Here is a 23,355-nt window from a genome sequence, read left to right as displayed (position 1 = left end):
CCCGGAGTCCTTAGATGAATACATTTCTGTCGAAAGGCCTTCCATTGTCCCAAGGCGAGACCTTGACGGCTACAAAAAAACTGCCGCCTGGGATATGGACTGCTGAAAATACTGAGTGGTTCCTATCTGCCCATTGGGCAATATGGGCTACCTCATGCATGGCCACCCTGCTGTGGTTACCCCCTTTAATGATTGATACATGCAACAGCTGTGGCTTTATCCGATAGAATTCTGATGGGGTGACTCGGCAGGAGATAATGGAACTGTTGCAGGGCTATCCTGATTGCTCAGATTTCCCAGACATTAATCGGAAGGCTCGACTCCCGAGTTGATCAGCGCCCCTGAGCCATGAGGTGCCCAAGACTACTCCCCAGTCAAGGAGACTGACATCGGTAGACACTACTAGCCATTAAACCGGGAGAAAATATTTCCACTGGAAGAGAGAAGGCCTCAATGTTCATCACCTGAGAGGCTGCCTGATCCGCCGGAGCATGCAGCATCGGCGATCAAGGAAGAAAACGGGTTCATGCTGCAGGGGACAGAGTCAGCTGAATGAAAAAGAACGATCATTTCGATTGCGGTCACCATTTTGCCCCAGTGCCGTCACAGCAAACCAGATAGAATGATCGAGTGAGTGGTTAAGTGCGTGGGCTCCGTGTTAGAAAAGACTCGGACCTTGTGTTGAGGGGGAATCACTAACCCTCGGAGGCATCCAGGGTCATTCCTTAAAAGGATATCCATTGGGCTGGAACGAGGGGAGCCTGTATACATTTATCCACGAGCTCAGGGGAGGAAGAGTATCGCCAGAGATGCAAAGACCCCTGATGAGAAGGTCGTCTGAGTAGGGCAGAAAGATCACGCCTCGAGAGTGCAAGATGGACATGACAGCCGTCATGACCTTCGAGAGCACGATGTGAACTGAAAATGCTGTTAGGGGATGGCAAAGCACAGGATTGTTTAGAGAGGGGAAATTCGAATATGTAGAAAAAAACATCCCGTTGTCGATGGATGTTAGAAGCGTCCCTCTTATCGACGAGTGACCATGATCCTTTGGTAGGATCTGATGCCAAGACTCCAGATTGCAAGGCTGTAGTACTAACCACTGAAACAACGTGCTGCATTAGAGATGGATGAATTATCCCAGTCAGGCTGGTGAAGACCCTGACTGATAGAGGAAGGATAATGAAGGGACTGTATCGCTGGTCAGTGATGCCATGGGCTGCGTCAGCGACAAAGACCACACTGGGGGAGGGGGAGGTATAGTGTAGTCTAGATCCCAGCCTCAGTAAAATGAGGCTGTAAGACAGAATACCTCATGACCTGTTAATCTCATGAATCCTTTGCAGGAAAAAAAAAAACCGTGCCTCAGGGTTAGAGCACTTACCCAGGGCTGTTGCCCAATGGTGCTGCAGGTCCGATAAACTAAGGTGGGATTTTGATCCCAGGACCCCATGCAGCCAAAGTACTGAGTGAACGTCAAACAGATTAGAGTAGAACACCTTGAGCCCCTCGTAAATCTATGGTGTCCGAAAAAGGATTTTTTTTTGCACACAGAGTCCGTTTTCTATTCAATGAGCCATAAAAAAAGAAACACCTTCTGAACGTGATGGCATCCGCCGCTGATGGCTAGCTGCGCTGCACTGCCTCCAAAAAGGCGACCAGGATACCATGGCTTTAGCTACCCCTGCCGCGGCATACGATGGATAGTGCTGAACCAGAGGTCTTAAAGACGGAGCGAGTCAGTCTCTGACAGTCTGTGGGTGATGATCCATCCGGCCAGGATAGGATTCTGAATACCGAAACGAATACTAGTGGGTTCACCGCAGGAGATTCAGCTCAATCTTTCCACAGATCAAAACAGGGGCGTACCACGCCTCAAGAGGGTGCTGACCCTTCAGATGTTTAACACGTTGCTCTCAGCGCTGGTTAAGTATAACCCAGACCTCCGGGTGAATGGTAAACGCTGTTATGAGAGCGATTAGTCCTCTTGAAGGGCATTGTGTGTTCTGGGACAGAACCGCAATCCTCGTCAACCTTTAGAGTCTGATTGACGGGCTCAATAAGAGAGTCCCTCATTTTCTGGAACTCTGGTGAGTGCAGATCCGGGAAAACATCCAACTCAAACTCAGAGTCTTGTTCTGCAAATCACTAGTGAGGGAGAGCGAGAAACAGACCTCACGGACGCCAAACTGTCGCCCCTGTCAGTCGGCCCCAGAAATGCGTCCTCGCTGCCAGAGTAAGCCCCCCCCCCCTGCCAGCGTCGCCGCAGACCGCCTGTCCAGTGCCGCTGCTGGTCTAGGACCATGGTACAGGGAGAAAGGGGTCACCCTCAATCCACCATCCTTTTAATAGGGAGGTAGAGAGGGACTTACACCTCGGACGAAGCCGGGGACTAAATTTTTGCGACGGCGCGTTACCTCAGGTGTTAAGCTGTCAGTTCCGGAGGATTCAGCTTACCCGGGACCTGCTCTTGTGTCCCCAGGGAAGGTGTCGGTGTCCTCACGGCTCGCAGCGCTTCTGTCAGCTCTGCTGTTACTGTCACCGCTGTCAGAAGGCCGGCTCCGTTCCTGAGGTGTAGAAAGATGGCCGCCGAGAGCAGGAGGGGCGCCTCACGTTTAGGACGAGAAGCGTCAGAAGTGTGGGTAGCGCCGGCTGCGGTGGGCGGAGCCATGAAAAACACGGCCTAGGCCAACTAGAAGCTGGGGACTAAATTTGTGAAGCCTGCCAGAAATGAACGCTGCCCACGGCGCAAACAGATGAATAAAGTGGTGTAAAACGCCGCTGGACGCCGTGACACCGCTCCCCCAGGGACCAGGACCCCGTCTCTGCGACCAGATGGTGCCAGCCGCAGTCATTCTCACATTTTGAGGTGATGTAGCAGAGCTGGTGCAGACCTGTTGCATTGTGGCTGGTCTTTGGATCCCCCCCCCACCCCCCATAGTCAGGGGGGTGGAGAGGGACTTTCTGCCTCCTTGCATCATCCGCTTTCAATCAGTGGTGATGCAGTGGGGGCTGCACGGATGCCATAGTGGGCCCTCTGTTGTCCATGGAACAGGGCAGAATGTCCGGCATTAGGCCTGGCTCCAGGAGAGGATAGATAGAGGCGACACTATGTGCTAGCCTTTTGCTTGTGTGGGGAGATCAGGACCGTGAAGGAACCGTCACCTCTGCAGTGAGCTCAGGCACCCCACGTCGCAGGAGAGGGTACGGGGAGGAACTCTCCGCATTCTCGCCTGTTGATTCGGGGGAGATCGGAGCCTTGAAAGGAACCGTTACCCCCTTCACTCCGTTAATTCAAAAATAAAAGGTTACAGAAAAGTAAAAATTAAATAAGAACGTTGGGGTCTGAACCAGACCCAAGTGCCTCCTACAGACACTAAGCAAGAACTGGTTCTCTGGGAGCCAGCAGGAGGGTGTATACTGCAGGGGAGGAGAGAACTCTTTGTTTCAACTTAGTGTCCTCATAGTGGCAGCAGCATAACACCCACGGTCTGTGTCCCCCAATGAGGTGAAGGAGAAATAAAGGTCTGGTTAATTAAGATAAAATGTTGGGTCGTGACTCCTTTATTGGGAGACACAGGAAAGCATGGGTGTATGCTGCTGCCACTAGGCAGAAAAAAGGCCAACTCCTCCCCATCAGGCTACACCCACCCAGAGAACTAACCAGTTTTGGTTAGTGTCCAAGGAAGTCAGACACGGGTCCATGTTCAGACCAGTCTCTACCATCTTTTGTTTTACTAACAGTTTCCCTTTTTCTTTCAGATACACCTTGTAACAGTGTGTAAATTCTCACAGTTTTCCCAACTAAGGGACAGATAGAACAGTGTGGCGGCATCCACATCGTCCCCGCTCTAGTCTGAGAGGCGAGACCCTATTCCCTGTAACACTTCACAAGTGTCTCGGGGCGGCTCGTGGTGGAGTGTCCTGCCTTTCGGCCCCAGTGTCCCCCCCTAGCGTCCCTCCCATCATCCATGGTTGGCACCTTCTGGGACCATGACTGTGTGGGAGGGAAGACGTACCCATTCCAGCGACCCCCTCACCCAGGAATTCCTGATGCAGTCTTCAAAACTATGAAGTAGGAGTCGGGACCACATCTGGAACCAGTTACCTCTCCCTTCCAGTCACTTCATGGCGGCGAGGGCTCCACAGGATCAAAGGAAAATGTTGATAAAAGATGTGGCACAGGTGCCCTACTGCTGGATAGCGCCCCAGTTTATTACCGTCCCTTCTCGGCCTTTTTTTTTCCCTTCAAGATAGCGCCCCGTTTATTTTTGTCCGACAAAGCAATTTCCACATTTAGGCCCCAGCTTCAGACTAGTTCCATTCTACGATTAGGGCACACACGTTAGCCAGAGTGGCGGAAACTTCCTCGTGTCTTTTTTTTTCCAGCTAATCACGGAAGTTTTCACTGTCTCTCCAGCGCGGACTCACGACAATGGCCACAAAACATCTCTTTCCAACACCATAGAGTTAATGGACATATCATTCCCATACCATAGAGACTACAGGACATGTCTCCCCAGGGAGTTTATGGGTTAAGTTTATGTCTCCCCTCACACTAAGACTATGGCCAGCGTCACACTCAGCGTATGAAGATACGGTCCGTTTTTTAAGGCCGTAATACGCAGAAATGTTCCAAAAATAGTGATCCGTATGTCATCCGTAGGCAGGGTGTGGCAGTGTATTTTGCGCATGGCATCCTCCGTATGTAATCCGTATGGCATCCGTACTGCGATATTTTCTTGCAGGCTTGCAAAACCGACATCTAATGGATTTATGGGCTCAAATGTTCATTAAAACATACATACATATACATACACATATAGATATATATATATACATATATATACATATATACACACACACATACATTACAGACCAAAAGTTTGGACACATCTTCTCACTTAAAGATTTTTCTGTATTTTCATGACTATGAAAATTGTAAATTCACATTGAAGGCATCAAAACTATGAGTTAACACGTGTGGAATTAAAGTGTGAAACAACTGAAAATGTGTCTTAAATTCTAGGTTCTTCAAAGTAGCCACCTTTTGCTTTGATGACTGATTTGCACACTTTTGGCATTCTCTTGATGAGCTTAAGGAGGTTGTCACCGGAAATGGTCTTCCAACAATCTTGAAGGAGTTCCCAGAGATGCTTAGCACTTGTTGGCCCTTTTGCCTTCACTCTGTGGTCCAGCTGACCCCAAACCATTGGGTTCAGGTCTGGCGACTGAAGGCCAGGTCATCTGGCGTAGCACCCCACCACTCTCCTTCTTGGTCAAATAGCCCTTACACATCCTGGAGGTGTGTTTTGGGTCATTGTCCTGTTGAAAAATAAATGATGGTCCAACTAAACGCAAACCGGATGGAATAGCATGCCGCTGCAAGATGCTGTGGTAGCCATGCTGGTTCAGTATGCCTTCAATTTTGAATAAATCCCCAACAGTGTCACCAGCAAAGCCCCCCCACACCATCACACCTCCTCCTCCATGCTTCACGGTGGGAACCAGGCATGTAGAGTCCATCCGTTCACCTTTTCTGCATCACACAAAGACACGGTGGTTGGAACCAAAGATCTCAAATTTGGACTCATCAGACCAAAGCACAGATTTCCACTGGTCTAATGTCCATTCCTTGTGTTCTTTAGCCCAAACAAGTCTCTTCTGCTTGTTGCCTGTCCCTACCAGTGGTTTCCTAGCAGCTATTTTACCATGAAGGCCTGCTGCACAAAGTCTCCTCTTAACAGTTGTTGTAGATATGTGTTTGCTGCTAGAACTCTGTGTGGCATTGACCTGGTCTCTAATCTGAGCTGTTGTTAACCTGCGATTTCTGAGGCTGGTGACTCGGATAAACTTATCCTCAGAAGCAGAGGTGACTCTCGGTCTTCCTTTCCTGGGGCGGTCCTCATGTGAGCCAGTTTCTTTGTAGCGCTTGATGGTTTTTGCCACTGCACTTGGGGACACGTTCAAAGTTTTCCCAATTTTTCAGACTGACTGACCTTCATTTCTTAAAGTAATGATGGCCACTCGTTTTTCTTTACTTAGCTGCTTTTTTCTTGCCAAATTCTAACAGTCTATTCAGTAGGACTATCAGCTGTGTATCCACCAGACTTCTGCACAACACAACTGATGGTCCCAACCCCATTTATGAGGCAAGAAATCCCACTTATTAAACCTGACAGAGCACACCTGTGATGTGAAAACCATTCCTGGTGACTACCTCTTGAAGCTCATCAAGAGAATGCCAAGAGTGTGCAAAGCAGTCATCAAAGCAAAAGGTGGCTACTTTGAAGAACCTAGAATATAAGACAATTTCAGTTGTTTCACACTTTTTGTTAAGTATATAATTCCACATGTGATAATTCATAGTTTTGATGCCTTCAGTGTGAATGTACAATTTTCAGTCATGAAAATATAGAAAAATCTTTAAATGAGAAGGTGTGTCCAAACTTTTGGTCTGTACTATATATATATATATATATATATATATATATATATATATATATATATATATATATATATATATATATATATATATATAATTGTCTAAGGGGTACTTCTGTCTGTCTGTCCTCAACTTCCGTCACGGTTATTCATTAGCTGATTGGTCTCGCCAGCTGCCTGTCATGGCTGCCGCGACCAATCAGCGACGGGCACAGTCCAATTAGTCCCTCCCTACTCCCCTGCAGTCAGTGCCCGGCGCCCGCTCCATACTCCCCGCAGTCGCGGCTCACACAGGGTTAATGCCAGCGGTAACGGACCGCGTTATGCCGCAGGTAACTCCCTCCGTTACTGCCGCTATAAACCCTGTGTGACCACGTTTTTACTATTGACGCAGCCTATGCAGCGTCAATAATAAAAGGATCTAATGTTAAAAATTAAAAAAAAATAAAATAAAAAAAAAAAATCATTGTATACTCCCCTTCCGCCGCCTTTCCCGTTCCTCGCCACCCTCCGGTAACCGCTGTGTGCAAGCGGCAGGTTCCGGTAGCAGGGATCGTATGCCAGAAGGACCTGCCATGACGTCACGGACATGTGTCCGCGACGTCTTCACACTCTGGGACCGGAAGCTGCCGCCTGTACCGCGCACAGACGACAGAACTGCAAGTATGGTGAGTATGTTAGAACTACAAGGGGCCCTCGGATCGGAAGGTGAGTATATGTTTATTTGTTAACCTGTGACATACGTGGCTGGGCAATATACTACGTAGCTGGGCAATATACTACGCGGCTCTGTGCTGTATACTACGTCACTGGGCAATATATATGTGTATATGTGTGTGTGTGTGTGTGTGTGTGTGTGTGTGTGTGTGTGTGTGCACGCACGCACACACAATTGCCGGCTTTTCCTTTCTCCTTCACAAACCCGACATGATATGAGAGATGGTTTACATACAGTAAACCATCTCATATCCTTTTTTGGGGGATATTCCACACTACTACTGTTAGTAGTGTGTATGTGCAAAATTTGGGAGCTGTAGCTGGTAAAATAAAGGGTTAAATCACGGAAAACATTGGCGTGGGCTCCCGCGCAATTTTCTCCGCCAGAGTGGTAAAGCCAGTGACAGGGTTACAGAACGAGGGTCTTCAGGTGGATTAAGAGTCTAATAAAATATTACAACACCCTGTGTCTTTATTTCATTAAAGGACTTGGTAATAATGTGTGTGTTTTATTAACCATTTCATACTATTGGATTAATAAAGGATAGGTGTCATAATTGACGCCTCTCCAATATTAATCTGTCTTAATAGCAAGGTGACATTAACCCTTCATTACCCCATATCCCATCGCTACAGGGGAGTGGGAAGAGAGGCCAAGTGCCAGAATAGGAGCATCTTCCAGATGTGCCTTTTCTGGGGTGGCTGGGGGCAGATGTTTGTAGCCGGGGGGGGCAATAACCATGGACTTTCTCTAGGCTATTAATATCTGCCCTCAGTCACTGGCTTTACCACTCTGGCGGAGAAAATTGCGCGGGAGCCTATTCCAATTTTTTCCACGATTTAACACTCTAATTTAATAGCTAGACACACCAAATTGTACACACGGACACTTGGAACATTGCTAATGAGGAATATGTAATAAAATAAGGGATATGAGATGGTATACTGTATGTAAACCACGTCTCATATCCTGTCGGGTTTGGGAAGGAGATAGCAAAAGCCGACAATTGAATTACCGGCTTTTATGCTATCTAGCGCTGAAGTAAAAAAAAAAATATATATATAAAAATATATTATATATATATATATATATATATATATATATATATATATATATATTATAATATATTTTTATATATATTTTTTTTTTGTCTAAGGGTTTTTCCGTCTGTCCTGGAAATCCCGCGTCTCTGATTAGCCAGGCCTCGACCAATCAGCGACGGGCACAGCATGGCGACGATGATGTCATAAAGGTTGCCTCGACCAATCAGCAAGGGGCACAGTCTGCCGCGAATTTGCCTCGACCAATCAGCGACGGGCACAGTATTGACGTAGATGTCATAATGGTTGCCATGGCGACGATGTCAAAGGTTTCCTCGACCAATCAGCGACGGGCACAGTCTGCCGCGAATTCTGGAATCATCATTGTCCATATACTAAGGGGACATGCATATTCTAGAATACCCGATGCGTTAGAATCGGGCCACAATCTAATATATATATATATATATATATATACACATATACATATACACACACACACACACACACACCTATTCTATGTGTACACATTTATTCTACCTATTCTATTCTGTCAGTGTGATTGTACTGTACACTGCACTGAATTACCGGCTTTTCTATAGAACATCGCTGCGTATTTCTCGCAAGTCACATGCATGGTCCGTGTGTAATCAGTAATTTTCTCGCCCCCATAGATTTTCATTGGCGATTTTTTCGCGCAATACGGTGACAAACGCAGCATGCTGCGATTTTCTACGGCCGTACAAGACCGTATAATACGGATCAGTAAAATACGGCAGATAGGAGCTGGGCCATAGAGAATCATTGTACCGTATGCAATCCGTATTTTCTGCACCTCTCATACGTCTGTAAAACTCGCTAGTGTGACGCCGGCCTATTAGTGTCTTTATGGAATTGGTCCTTGCATTGACTGCAGGAACCCAAACATGAAAGTCTCTCAGGAACCCCCCACTGCCAGGGATAAAAGCGTACCCCCTCCTCCAAGTAGGTTTCCTCCCGATCTCTCGTAGTAGAGACCTGACCAAGGCATCTTAGTCGTTGGCAGAGGTCTCCACACATCTGACTGATTAATCCTCCGTCCCTGCAGCTCTGATCATTTCCCTACATGTTTCAGAAGCAAGCAGTCATGACAGACCTCACATAGGTCCAGGAAGCGAGCACAATCCAGCTCCACGTCTGGATCCCCTCTGCTCCCTCATCATCCATTTACAGGAACTGGAGGCTTTTTGCCAAGAAGAGTGAGCAGCTTTACCATCTGAGAAAATAAAGAACCTCATCCACAACTACCACAAAAGACTTCAAGCTGTCATTGATGTTAGAGGGGACAACACACAGTAATAAGAAATGGGGTATGTGAACTTTTGATCAGGGTCATGTGGATGTTTTGTGTTGTCATTATGATTTAAAAAGAGAAAACACAGTAGTCTGACAATAAATGGCTTCACCAACCACGAGCCATGAGTGGAGGAAATGTTGTGGTGTTATCATTCATATTCTCTGTAAAAAGGCTAATAAATCAAAAATTCTGCTGGGTGTGTAAACTTCTGAGCACAACTGTATCTCTGGTTTCACATTCCTGCATTCAGGTATTCGCCTTTTTCCATCCTTCCAGGGCCGTCACCTATCTCGTACTGTGACGGACCGACTGTTTCCATATGCTTCAAGATGAAGCATCTGATGCCGCAGCCTGGGCCCACCATACTAGGCAAGGACCTCATTAAGGCTGTGTCTCTTGATGAATCTCATTCGGTGAGAGAACTTTGCCTATCAGGACGTGAGAGCTCGTCCTTAAGCTGGTTCTTTTCTGCTTACAACGTGACCAGTAGTTTCCATCTCCAGAGACAGGGAAGGATCTTCTCTTCAGAGCCTTCCCTTCAGATGAGCGGTCGTTACTGCTCCCTTGTAGACGTTATCACGCCTATTTCACCTGTGTGTGGAATTTTACCATGGAAAGACCTTGGCGCCCATGGAGAAGAGTCTTCGGTCCTTCTAGTGATATTGCCTCTTCGGTGTCCATCTCCCTGCCTCTTCCCCTCTTCTTCAGCGTGTTCACCAAATTCAGTTGACATTGAAACAACTCTTGCCTTTCATTGTAAGGAACACGATGGGCCGTCCCCAGATCGTACCTTACTTTCTACTCCCTTGGGTGAAGCAAATCTGACCGGGAGGAGCCAATCACTTTGCCTATTGGTGGTAGGCTGTGTCCATGGATACTTTTACTCAGCTTGCAGAGCTGTATACGAGGAGCTTACAGCCCAGGGACACTTTTAAAGACCAAGAATCTTCCCTTCGACCAACCCTTCGAAGTTCAGGGTCCACCTTATCCGCATGAGCCGTGACTTATATCCAGAGCGGAACACTAAACAAGACAATCTGGTGTTCTTTCAACTGAACTCAATGTTCCTTTTCTCAGTCCTGCTCATCTCATGGGCCCTTCTTCATCCTCCAGATTTCTCAGCCCCTTAGTTTGCATCAGGACACAGAGGCAGCAGACTATAAGGCCGCTGGGTCTCTCCAACCAGGGTGTTTAACTAAATCATAGCAAGGCGTCCACCGTTTTCCCGCCAGAGCAGCACGGTGGGTCAGTGGTTAGCACTGCAGCCTTGCAGCACTGGGGTTCTGGATTCAATCCCACCAAGGACAACATCTGCAAGGAGTTTGTATGTTCTCTCCCTGTTTGCGTGGGTTTCCTCCGGGTTCTCTGGTTTCCTCCCACATTCCAAAGACATACTGATAGGGAATTTAGATTGTGAGCCCCATCGGGGACAGCGATGAAACGGTGTGTAAACTGTAAAGCGCTGCGGAATATGTTAGCGCTATATTAAAATAAAATTATTATTATATGTCTGGTTGCAAAGGGTCCTGAGCCTGGTTGCACTCCTTCCTTGTAAAGCCGTTACCTCCCTTCCTTCTCTAGGCATTTCATACTTTTTTCCTCCCATCGTCTATTTTCAATCAGGATCTTGCCAGGAACAGAGTGAGGTAAAGACCTATTCCACTTAGGATCACAACAGTGGGAGTTTCACGGGCTGTTAGATCGCTTCTTCGTCTTCAGTCCACACCTTCTCCTAGTGCTACACGGTTCTCGTCTATTCTTTAGCGATCACCAATCTGGATTAGGGACGTCCCTCCTGCAGCAGTGGACCAACCTTACATTTTTGAGTACCTGTCTCTCTTCCCACACTAAGGACTGCTTTATGATATCCTATGGTTTACAGTGTCCCCCAATGACGCAATAGAGAAAAGAAGATTTTGGGTACTTTCCGTAAAATCTTTTTCTCTGAGCCTTCATTGGGGGACACGACACCCGCTCCCTGTTTGAGCCATTGTGGGTTACATTTAGGGTAATCTACTTTAACCCCTTTCCCCAGTTTTCTCCCAAACTGGTTGGTTCTCTCCCAGATGGTGGGTATATACTGCTGGGGAGGAGTAAGCTTTATTCTGCACAGTGTCAGCAGCTTACACTCATGGTTTCCTGTGTCCCCAAAAGAAGGTTCCAAGAAACAGATTTTACGACAAGTATCCAAAATCTTTCTTTGTACACAGTCGCAACAGGAGCTGAAAACAGCAAATCGTTGTTGGTGTCAGGTGTCCACCAACTCCAAGGATAAATCAGCAATACGAGTGGTGGACAATCCAAGGGTTTTTTTAAAGAATTTTTTTCTCAATTATATTTAACAACGAAATTAAAAAAGAAAAAAAACCAAAACAGGTTTCCTGAGGTTTCGCACTCAAGGCTCCCAGTTCTCATTATTCCCAGCAGGTCTTACGTTCTTATAGTAGTCCACAAAGCTGATCTCGCTTCCGTCTGCCTTCTTGAAGGTGGACGCTGGAGTCATGTTCCAGGCGATCTCGTCTATACGGTAGGTTTTATTGTTGTACCTGCACAAAAAGCAGCGTTGATCAGTGAAATTAAGAATTCAGTAAAGAATAAGTCATCAAACAAATCGCAATTTCACGCTCTTTAGCAGAAATTAAAAATAATATATATATATATATATATTAAAAATATTCTTAAAAAAAAAAATCTAATATGATCACGTTTTCTTAGGTCAAAAATACAGAATTTTAAAAAATAAAATAAGATCATATTCAGTATCATCACCAGTAACAAAAGAAGGAATAAAAAAAATAAAATGATTTAACGCTGTAAAGTAAAAGAAAATAATGGCAGAACTGCTGATTTTTAGTAGATCCAAGTTTCCTAAAAATACAATATGTGAAGAAACCATTGTATGTACCTCAAAGTGGCATCGACAAAAACTACAGCTCGCCACACAAAAATCAAAGACTCACACCGCTCCATGGATAGAAGAAAAAAAAAATTAAAGGACTCAGAAAATGGTCAATTTAATTTTATTTTTTTAAACAAAGTTCAAATATTTTTTTTACCTACTTAAAAAAGACAAGTTTAGCATTGCTGTAGCTGTACAAATAAGGAGAATGTTATTGGGTCATTTTTTTAATACGACGAACACCATCAATAAGAAAAAAAAAAACGCAGAATTTTTTTTTTTTTAAAGTCATGACACTTTGTTTTTCAGCATATTATAGTGTAAAATTAATGGTGTAATTAAAAACTACAACTCGTCCCGCAAAACAACAAGATGTAATATGGCGATAGTGAAAGTAAAAAAAATAAAAAAATAAAAAGTTATGGATCTTTGAGAAGAAAAATTAAACACAAATGAAAACTGCTGATCATTAAGAGTCAATTACATAAATTTGGTTCCAAAAGTGAAGGAATAGAATGTACCCAGGTGATCCATTTCCTTCTAGAGGCGCCGGTGCCAACTGAGCGGCCGAGTACGAGGCACATGGCGGCTCTTAGGCTTCTTTCATGCTTCCGTTTTTGCAATCTGCACAGGATCCGTCAATATGTTGAAATGACGGATCCTGTGCAGATTGTATATAACGGGTGCACTGGGCCTGTTTTTCCTGACGGACCAGTCGAGGCTATGCGCACTTGTTGTGTATGCGTCTTCGCAGCGGTTTTCCGCTGCAAAAAACGCATAAACAAAACCTAGGTTAAAAATAATTAAAAATAAATTGGGGGAAAAAAAAAATCGTAATATTCTCACCTTCCGGCATCCCACGCAGCGTTAAGGATGCTTGCGATGCTCCCGGCAGCTGGCGTTCCCAATAATGCCTTGCGTGCAATGACCTCTGCATAGGCAGCATCAATAATAAAAAGAAAGAGAGCGAACGAGAGAGAGAGAGAGAGAATTTCCCTGACTGGAAATTCTTCCGCGCATGCTCAGTTTCAAAAGACGGCACCGTCGCTGGATTCCTGCTTTTCACAGTCAGTGACGGATCCTGCACCCATAGGCTTCCATTATAGCCAACGCCGGACAGTGCAGGACCTGATATTACGACGTGCAGAAAAAACGTTCCTCTGAATGTTTTCTCCGCTCAACGGACAACGATTTACCGACGGATCGAGTGCACGACGGATGAAACGGATGGCCATCCATCACAATTCGTCGCTAATACAAATCTATGGGAAAAAACAGGATCCAGTAGAAAAATTTGCTGGATCCTGTATTTTTTCAAAAATCAACGGATTTCGACGGGAGAGAAAAGACGGAAGTGTGAAAGAGGCCTTACTTGGTGAGGACGATCTGTCCGATCAGCTCCTTGCAGCAGGCGTCCTGGAACCTCTGAGGGCCACACGAGGAGTACAGGCTGCTCATGATGTCGTGCACAGTCTCGTTCCTGAGGACTTTATGGCTGACATCAATGCTCAACATGATGCTGGACTCATACTGGAGGATGGAGGTGGAAAACCCCGGCCAGATGGAGAGTCTGATGGGAGAGGAGACAGGACGGAGGGTGAAGATGGAGGAGAAAAGTAACAGCATCAGTGTGTACAGACACCTACAGGCAACAGCAGGGAGCCAGCAAAGAGCAGGAGGATTCTGTGCCTACATACATTACGTATCCTCCAGAGCTGCACTCACTATTCTGCTGGTGCAGTCACCGTGTACATACATTACATTACTGATCCCGAGTTACATCCTGTATTATACCCCAGAGCTACACTCACTATTCTGCTGGTGCAGTCACTGTGTACATACATTACATTACTGATCCTGAGTTACCTCCTGTATTATACCCCAGAGCTGCACTCACTATTCTGCTGGTGCAGTCACTGTGTACATACATACACCAGAGCTGCCCTCACTATTCTGCTGTAGTCACTGTGTACATACATTACATCACTGATCCTGAGTTACATCCTGTATTATACCCCAGAGCTGCACTCACTATTCTGCTGGTGCAGTCACTGTGTACATACATTACATGCTCCCATGGGTACAGCATGGTCAGTCCCATGTAAACCCTGCTCTGCTGGTTACCGGTGGGCTCGGACTTCGGTGGCGTCGCTCGGGTTGTAGTAGTTGCGTCCTATCTGCTTCATGTCCATGATCTTCAGGAGTCTGGGGGGAGAGAACAGGCGCTGTCAGCTCTGCAGGTGGAGGACGTGTGTGATCCCAGCAGTGGGCGAGGGGATGTGGGAACCACTGGAAGATGTGACTGAGGGTTTATCATTTTGGGGAACAGACGACAATTAATTCTGGATTTTTCTTCTTTTTGCTTTACAGACTTTAACGCAGGAAATTAATCACTTTAGATTTTCACAGATCGGACTTTCCTGGATGTGGCGATAACAAATAGGATTTTTTTAGTGTTCATCGTTAATGACGGGAAAGGCGGTCAGATCAGAAGGTTAGAGATTTTATGTTTTTTTAATGTAGATTTCTATTGTGGCTTTTTGCTTAATATTCTTCATCGGAGACCAGAACTTGTCAGTATTGCCGTATAGAGCAAACGTCACGGCCCCCTATAAAGCCCAGAGGTGCGGACACGGCGTCTAGTGCCTCCCTGCAGCCGTGTCACGGAGGGGCCGCTCTGCACCTGGACGCCCCCAGTCAGGAACGTGCAGCTCAAATGCTGGTCAGCGATTGTCTGCAGCATGTACGGTGTTAAACAGCGATCAGATCCGACTCCAGTCCCCGCTGTATAACCAGCATCTGCCGGGTATGGAGCAGGCGCAGCTACTGAGGCCGCTCCGTACACCCACATCTGACAACATTGGGATGGCATTAAAAGGCCAGGACCGACCTGAAGATTAACCCCTTCCCGCCGCGGCCCTTTTTCGTTTTTCGCTCCCCTCCTTCCCAGAGCCAACTTTTATTTTTCCATCAATATGGTCATGTGAGGGCTTATTTTTTTGCGGGACGAGTTGTACTTTTGAACGACACTATTGGTTTTACCATGTCTTGTACTAGAAGACGGGAAAAAAAATTCCAAGTGCGGTGAAATTGCAAAAAAAAGTGCAATCTTACACTTGGTTTTTTGATTGGCTTTTTTGCTAGCTACACTAAATGCTAAAACTAACCTGCTATTATGATTCTCCAGGTCATTACGAGTTCATAGACACCTAACATGTCTAGGTTATTTTTTATCTAAGTGGTGTAAAAAAAAATTCAAAACTTTAATAAAAAAATAAAAAATTGCGCCATTTTCCGATACCCGTAGCGTCTCCATTTTTCGTTATCTCAGGTTGGCTGAAGGCTTATTTTTTGTGTGCCGAGCTGACGTTTTTAACCCCTTTCTGACCTCGGCGGGATAGTACGTCCGAGGTCAGAAGCCCCGCTTTGATGCGGGCACCAGCGGTTAGCCCGCATCAAAGCCGGGACATGTCAGCTGTTTTGAACAGCTGACATGTGCCCGTAATAGGCGCGGGCAGAATTGCGATCTGCCCGCACCTATTAACTAGTTAAATGCCGCTGTCAAACGCAGACAGCGGCATTTAACTACCACATCCGGCCGGGCGGCCGGAAATGATGGCATCGCCGACCCCCGTCACATGATCGGAGGTCGGCAATGCTGCAGAATGGTAACCAGAGGTCCTTGAGACCTCTATGGTTACTGATCCCCAGCAGCTGTGAGCACCACCCTGTGGTCGGCGCTCACAGCATACCTGATTTTCTGCTACATCGCAGCGAACAGCAGATCGCTGCTATGTAGCAGAGGCGATCGCGCTGTGCCTGCTTCTAGCCTCCCATGGAGGCTATTGAAGCATGGCAAAAGTAAAAAGAAAGTTAAAAAAATATATGAAAAAAATAAAAATATATACATATATATATATATATATATATATATATATATATATATATATATTAAATCGCCCCCTTTCGCCCCATTCAAAATACATCAATTAAAAAAAAATAAATCAAATCTACACACATTTGGTGTCGCCACATTCAGAGTCGCCCGATCTATCAATAAAAAAATAGGGATTTTTGTGTACTCACCGTAAAATCCTTTTCTCCGAGCCACTCATTGGGGGACACAGGACCATGGGTGTTATGCTGCTGTCACTAGGAGGCTGACACTAAGTTGAGACAAAAAAGGTTAGCTCCTCCCCTGCAATATACACCCTCTGGCTTCCAGAGACCCAGTTCAGTGCAAAAGCAGGAGGAGATTAATATCAATATACTACATAACATTAGAGTATAACATGTGAGAAAAATTCAAGAACCAAAAAGGTAACGAGCCGTAAGGCTAACGGGGTGGGTGCTGTGTCCCCCAATGAGTGGCTCGGAGAAAAGGATTTTACGGCGAGTACACACAAAAATCCCTATTTCTCCTTCGCCACATTGGGGGACACAGGACCATGGGACGTCCTAAAGCAGTCCCTGGGTGGGTAACAATACAACCAAATAACTGTGTACCATCTGACCTATAAATGCACAACGGCCGCCTGCAGAATACGTCTGCCAAGGGCCGCATCCGCGGAAGAATGAGTGTGGACGTTGTAGTGCTTTGTGAAAGTATGCAGGCTAGACCATGTTGCGGCCTTGCAAACCTGCTCCGCCGACGCCTGGTGCCGAATGGCCCAGGAAGCACCAACTGACCGAGTAGAGTGAGCTCTAACCCCCGCCGGGATGGGCCTGCCCCTGACCCGATAAGCTTCTTTGGATAGCCGATCGGATCCATCTGGCTATCGTAGCCTTAGACGTGGCTGAACCCTTCCTGTGACCCTCATGGAGGATAAAGAGGGAATCCGATTTACGGAAAGAGGCAGTCGTAGAGACGTACCTCCTGAGAGCCCGTACCACGTCCAAAGTGTGAAGGGCCTTTTCGACCCTATGTTTTGGCTGTGGGCAAAAGGAGGGAAGAATAATATCTTCATTGAGGTGAAAAGATGACACCACTTTAGGGAGAAAAGCGGGAGATGAGCGTAAGACTACTTTGTCCTGGTGGAAGGAAAGGAAGGGCGCCCGGCAGGAAAGTGCGGCCAACTCCGAGACGCACCTGATAGACGTTATCGCCACAAGGAAGGCCACCTTCCAAGAGATAGTGGGACGTCTTGCAGAGGTTCAAACGGAGGTTCCTGAAGGACGCTTAGGACCAAGTTGAGATCGCAGGTCTCTAGTGGCATTCTGTAGGGGGGAACCACGTGGGAGACCCCTTGAATGAAGGTCCTGACTTGCGAGTTAGTAGCAATCTTATGCTGGAACAACACCGACAGCGCTGAAATCTGGCCCTTGAGGGAACTGAGGGCCAGGCCGGAATCCAAGCCGGACTGGAGAAATTCCAGAATGAAGGGAATGGAGAAAACGAGAGGGGAACGACCGCGGAGTCTGCACCAAGAGAAGAAGGCTTTCCAGGTGCTGTGGAAGATGCGAGCGGAAGACATCTTGCGAGCACTGATCATGGTGGAAATGACCTGCTGGGAGAAACCTGCTTGAGTTGGGATCCAGGATTCAACAACCACGCTGTTAAACCAAATTTTTTTTTTCAGATAGTTTTCAGTGGTGCGTTTACTTCTTTTCCTAGTATGACACTGATCAATCGTATGCAGGCATCATCACGCGTCCTGCAGTTCTATGTTACTAACTGCATATGATTGGTCAGCGTTACACAGGGAGAAGAAGTAACTGCGCCTAGTGAAAACTGTCTGATAACACTCACTTGGATTTAACTAAAGTTAACTCATTAGGTGCCAAATATTTCATAGCTGGTATCTTCACAACAGAGAGACGAAATAAAAATTATAAAGAAATATGCTCCGCATATTACATGGCTTGTCCAATTCAACATAAAAAACTGATGAAAGGCCTCTTTTCAAGAAAACAAAACTATTAAAAATGACCTGGAATAAAATGATGGTTCCTCTAGAAAAGATTGAAATTAATTTGACCATGTGGAGAAGTGAAACTACACAGCGTCCTGTAGTTATCACAAGTGTCTGCAGACTTGTAATCAGTCAGTCGCCTATTTACAGGGTAAAAAGTAGTCACTGTGCTGTTTGTTGTCATGGCGTTTACCACACAGAACATGGGGCAAAGAAAGCTAAGAAGAGAGTGGTCTCAGGAGATTAGGAAAACATTATAGACAAACAAGTCTCAGGTGAAGGCTATATGATGTCTCCTACAGCCGGATGTTCCTGTTACTACAGCTGCACATATCCAGAAGTGTGAAGTCTCTGGGGCTGTAGCCGTCTTCCCTGGAGGCAGCCACACGAGGAATAAGGTCACAAATTGAAGAGATGGATAATACAAAGGGGAACCACAAAACCCAGAACTTTGAAAGAGATTAGAGGAGAACTCCAAGTCCAACAGTGTGAGGTCACACCAAGTGGCATGAAAATTCAACTCAGACGCAGTCACCATAACATTTAATTTCACCCCAATGGTTTTTTTTAACCCCTTCACCCCCAAGGGTGGTTTGCACGTTAATGACCGGGCCAATTTTTACAATTCTGACCACTGTCCCTTTATGAGGTTATAACTCTGGAACGCTTCAACGGATCTTGGCGATTCTGACATTGTTTTCTCGTGACATATTGTATTTCATGATAGTGGTAAAATTTCTTCGATATAACTTGAGTTTATTTGTGAAAAAAACGAATATTTGGCGAAAATTTTGAAAATTTTGCAATTTTCCAACTTTTAATTTTTATGCCCTTAAATCACAGACATATGTCATGCAAAATACTTAATAAGTAACATTTCCCACATGTCTACTTTACATCAGCACAATTTTGGAACCAAAATTTTTTTTTGTGACGGAGTTATAAGGGTTAAAAGTTGACCAGCAATTTCTCATTTTTACAACACCATTTTTTTTTAGGGACCACATCTCATTTGAAGTCATTTTGAGGGGTCTATATGATAGAAAATACCCAAGTGTGACACCATTCTAAAAACTGCACCCCTCAAGGTAATCAAAACCACTTTCAAGAAGTTTATTAACCCTTCAGGTGTTTCACAGGAATTTTTGGAATGTTTAAATAAAAATGAACATTTAACTTTTTTTCACACAAAATTTATTTCAGATCCAATTTGTTTTATTTTACCAAGGGTAACAGGAGAAAATAGACCCCAAAATTTGTTGTACAATTTGTCCTGAGTACGCTGATACCCCATATGTGGGGGTAATCCACTGTTTGGGCGCATGGCAGAGCTCGGAAGGAAAGGAGCGCCATTTGACTTTTCAATGCAAAATTGACTGGAATTGAGATGGGACGCCAAGTTGCATTTGGAGAGCCCCTGATGTGCCTAAACATTGAAACCCCCCACAAGTGACACCATTTTGGAAAGTAGACCCCCTAAGGAACTTATCTAGATGTGTGGTGAGCACTTTGACCCAACAAGTGCTTCACAGAAGTTTATAATGCAGAGCGGTAAAAATAAAAAATCATATTTTTTCACAAAAATGATCTTTTCGCCCCCAATTTTTTATTTTCCCAAGGGTAAGAGAAGAAATTGGACCTCAAAAATTGTTGTGCAATTTGTCCTGAGTACGCTGATACCCCATATGTGGGTGTAAACCATTGTTTGGGCGCAGGGCAGAGCTCGGAAGGGAAGGAGCGCCATTTGACTTTTCAATGCAAAATTGACTGGAATTAAGATGGGATGCCATGTTGCGTTTGCAGAGCCCCTGATGTGCCGAAACATTGAAACCCCCCACAAGTGACACCATTTTGGAAAGTAGACCCCCTAAGGAACTTATCTAGATGTGTGGTGAGCACTTTGACCCAACAAGTGCTTCACAGAAGTTTATAATGCAGAGCCGTAAAAATAAAAATTCTTTTTTTTCACAACAATGATTTTTTAGCCCCCAGTTTTGTATTTTCACAAGGGTATCAGGATAAATTGGAACTCAAAAGTTGTTGTCCAATTTGTCCTGAGTATGCTGATACCCCATATGTGGGGGGGAACCACTGTTTGGGCGCATGACAGAGCTCAGAAGGGAAGGAGCGCCATTTGGAATGCAGACTTAAATGGATTGGTCTGCAGGCGTCACGTTGCATTTGCAGAGCCCCTGATGTACCCAAACAGTACAAACCCCCCACAAGTGACCCCATATTGGAAACTAGACCCCCCAAGGAACTTATCTAGATGTGTTGTGAGAACTTTGAACCCCCAAGTGTTTCACTACAGTTTATAACGCAGAGCCGTGAAAATAAAAATTCTTTTTTTTTTTCACAAAAATGATTTTTTAGCCCCCAGTTTTGTATTTTTACAAGGGTATCAGGATAAATTGGACCCCAAAAGTTGTTGTCCAATTTGTCCTGAGTATGCTGATACCCCATATGTGGGGGGGAACCACTGTTTGGGCGCATGACAGAGCTCGGAAGGGAAGGAGCGCCATTTGGAATGCAGACTTAAATGGATTGGTCTGCAGGCGTCACGTTGCATTTGCAGAGCCCCTGATGTACCCAAATAGTACAAACCCCCCACAAGTGACCCCATATCGGAAACTAGACCCCCCAAGGAACTTATCTAGATGTGTTGTGAGAACTTTAAACCCCCAAGTGTTTCACTACAGTTTACAACGCAGAGCCGTGAAAATAAAAAATCCTTTTTTTCCCACAAAACTTATTTTTTGGCCCCCAGTTTTGTATTTTTCCAAGGGTAGCAGGAGAAATTGGACCCCAAAAGTTGTTGTACAATTTGTCCTGAGTACGCTGATACCCCATATGTGGGGATAAACCACTGTTTTGGCGCATGGGAGAGCTCGGAAAGGAAGTAGCACCGTTTGACTTTTCAATGCAAAATTGACAGGAATTGAGATGGGACGCCATGTTGCGTTTGGAGAGCCACTGATGTGCCTAAACATTGAAACCCCCCACAAGTGACACCATTTTGGAAAGTAGACCCCCTAAGGAACTTATCTAGATGTGTTTTGAGCGCTTTGACCCACCAAGGGCTTCACAGAAGTTAATAATGCAGAGCCGTAAAAATAAAACAAATTTTTTCCCACAAAAATTATTTTTTTAGCCCCCAGTTTTGTATTTTCCCGAGGGTAGCAGGAGAAATTGGACCCCAAAATTTGTTGTCCAAGTTGTCCTGAGTGCGATGATACACCATATGTGGGGAGAACCACTGTTTGGGCGCATGGAAGGGCTCGGAAAGGAAGGAGCGCCATTTGGAATGCAGACTTAGATGGAATGGTCTGCAGGCGTCACATTGCGTTTGCAGAGCCCCTAATGTACCTAAACAGTAGAAACCCCCCACAAGTGACACCATGTTGGAAAGTAGACCCCCTAAGGAACTTATCTAGATGTGTGGTGAGAACTTTGACCCACCAAGGGCTTCACAGAAGTTTATAATGCAGAGCCATAAAAATAAAACAAAATTTTTTTCCCACAAAAATTATTTTTTAGCCCCCAGTTTCGTATTTTCCCGAGGGTAACAGGAGAAATTGGACCCCAAATGTTGTTGTCCAATTTGTCCTGAGTGCGCTGATACCCCATATGTGGGGGGGGAACCACCGTTTGGACGCATGGAAGGGCTCGGAAGTGAAGGAGCGCCATTTGGAATGCAGACTTAGATGGAATGGTCTGCAGGCGTCACATTGCGTTTGCAGAGCCCCTAATGTATCTAAACAGTAGAAACCCCCCACAAGTGACACCATGTTGGAAGGTAGACCGCCTAAGGAACTTATCTAGATGTTTGGTGAGCGCTTTGACCCACCAAGGGCTTCACAGAAGTTTATAATGCAGAGCCGTAAAAATAAAACTAAAAATTTTTCCCACATAAAATATTTTTCAGCCCCCGGTTTTGTATTTTCCCAAGGGTAACAGGAGAAATTGGACCCCAAAAGTTGTTGTCCAATTTGTCCTGAGTGCGCTGATACCCCATATGTGGGGGGAACCACCGTTTGGATGCATGGGAGGGCTCGGAAGGGAAGGAGCGCCATTTGGAATGCAGACTTAGATGGAATGGTCTGCAGGCGTCACATTGCGTTTGCAGAGCCCCTAATGTACTTAAACAGTAGAAGCCCCACACAAGTGACCCCATTTTGGAAACTAGACCCCCCAAGGAACTTATCTAGATGTGTTGTAAGAACTTTGAACCCCCAAGTGTTTCACTACAGTTTATAACGCAGAGCCGTGAAAATAAAAAATCTTTGTTTTTCCCACAAAAATTATTTTTTAGCCCCCAGTTTTGTACTTTCCCAGGGGTAACAGGAGAAATTGGACCCCAAAGGTTGTTGTCCTATTTGTCCTGAGTACGCTGATACCCCATATGTTGGGGTAAACCCCTGTTTGGGCACACGGGAGAGCTCGGAAGGGAAGGAGCACTGTTTTACTTTTTCAACGCAGAATTGGCTGGAATTGAGATCGGACGCCATGTTGCGTTTGGAGAGCCCCTGATGTGCCGAAACAGTGGAAACCCCCCCAATTATAACTGAAACCCTAATCCAAACACACCCCTAACCCTAATCCCAACAGTAACCCTAACCACACCTCTAACCCTGACACACCCCTAACCCTAATCCCAACCCTATTCCCAACCGTAAATGTAATCCAAACCCTAACCCTAACTTTAGCCCCAACCCTAACTGTAGCCTTAACCCTAACTGTAGCCTTAACCCTAGCCCCAACCCTTGCCCCAACCCTAGCCCTAATGGGAAAATGGAAATAAATACTTTTTTTTTTATTTTTCCCTAACTAAGGGGGTGATGAAGGGGTGTTTGATTTACTTTTATAGCGGGTTTTTTAGCGGATTTTTATGATTGGCAGCCGTCACACACTGAAAGACGCTTTTTATTGCAAAAAATATTTTTTGCGTTACCACATTTTGAGAGCTATAAATTTTCCATATTTTGGTCCACAGTCATGTGAGGTCT

The 23,355-nt window shown here is 45.5% G+C and overlaps 1 protein-coding gene across 1 annotated transcript in view; it reads right to left on the bottom strand.

Moving 5' to 3' along the window:
* Positions 1–23,355, bottom strand: part of LOC143786197 (piwi-like protein 1) — a 97,483-nt gene that overhangs the window by 55,844 nt on the left and 18,284 nt on the right. Inside the window, exons 2-4 of the mRNA XM_077275485.1 lie at positions 14,562–14,642; positions 13,810–14,007; positions 11,973–12,084 (exon numbers count right to left, since the gene is read on the bottom strand). Of these exons, the coding sequence (XP_077131600.1) occupies positions 11,973–12,084; positions 13,810–14,007; positions 14,562–14,642 (391 nt within the window). The remainder of the gene's footprint in view (positions 1–11,972; positions 12,085–13,809; positions 14,008–14,561; positions 14,643–23,355) is intronic.

The sequence above is a fragment of the Ranitomeya variabilis genome, chromosome 7 (genome assembly GCF_051348905.1).
Source record: "Ranitomeya variabilis isolate aRanVar5 chromosome 7, aRanVar5.hap1, whole genome shotgun sequence".
NCBI lineage: Eukaryota > Metazoa > Chordata > Amphibia > Anura > Dendrobatidae > Ranitomeya > Ranitomeya variabilis.
Note: the sequence above shows the minus strand (reverse complement) of the source record. Positions and strands in the feature narration are given on the sequence as shown.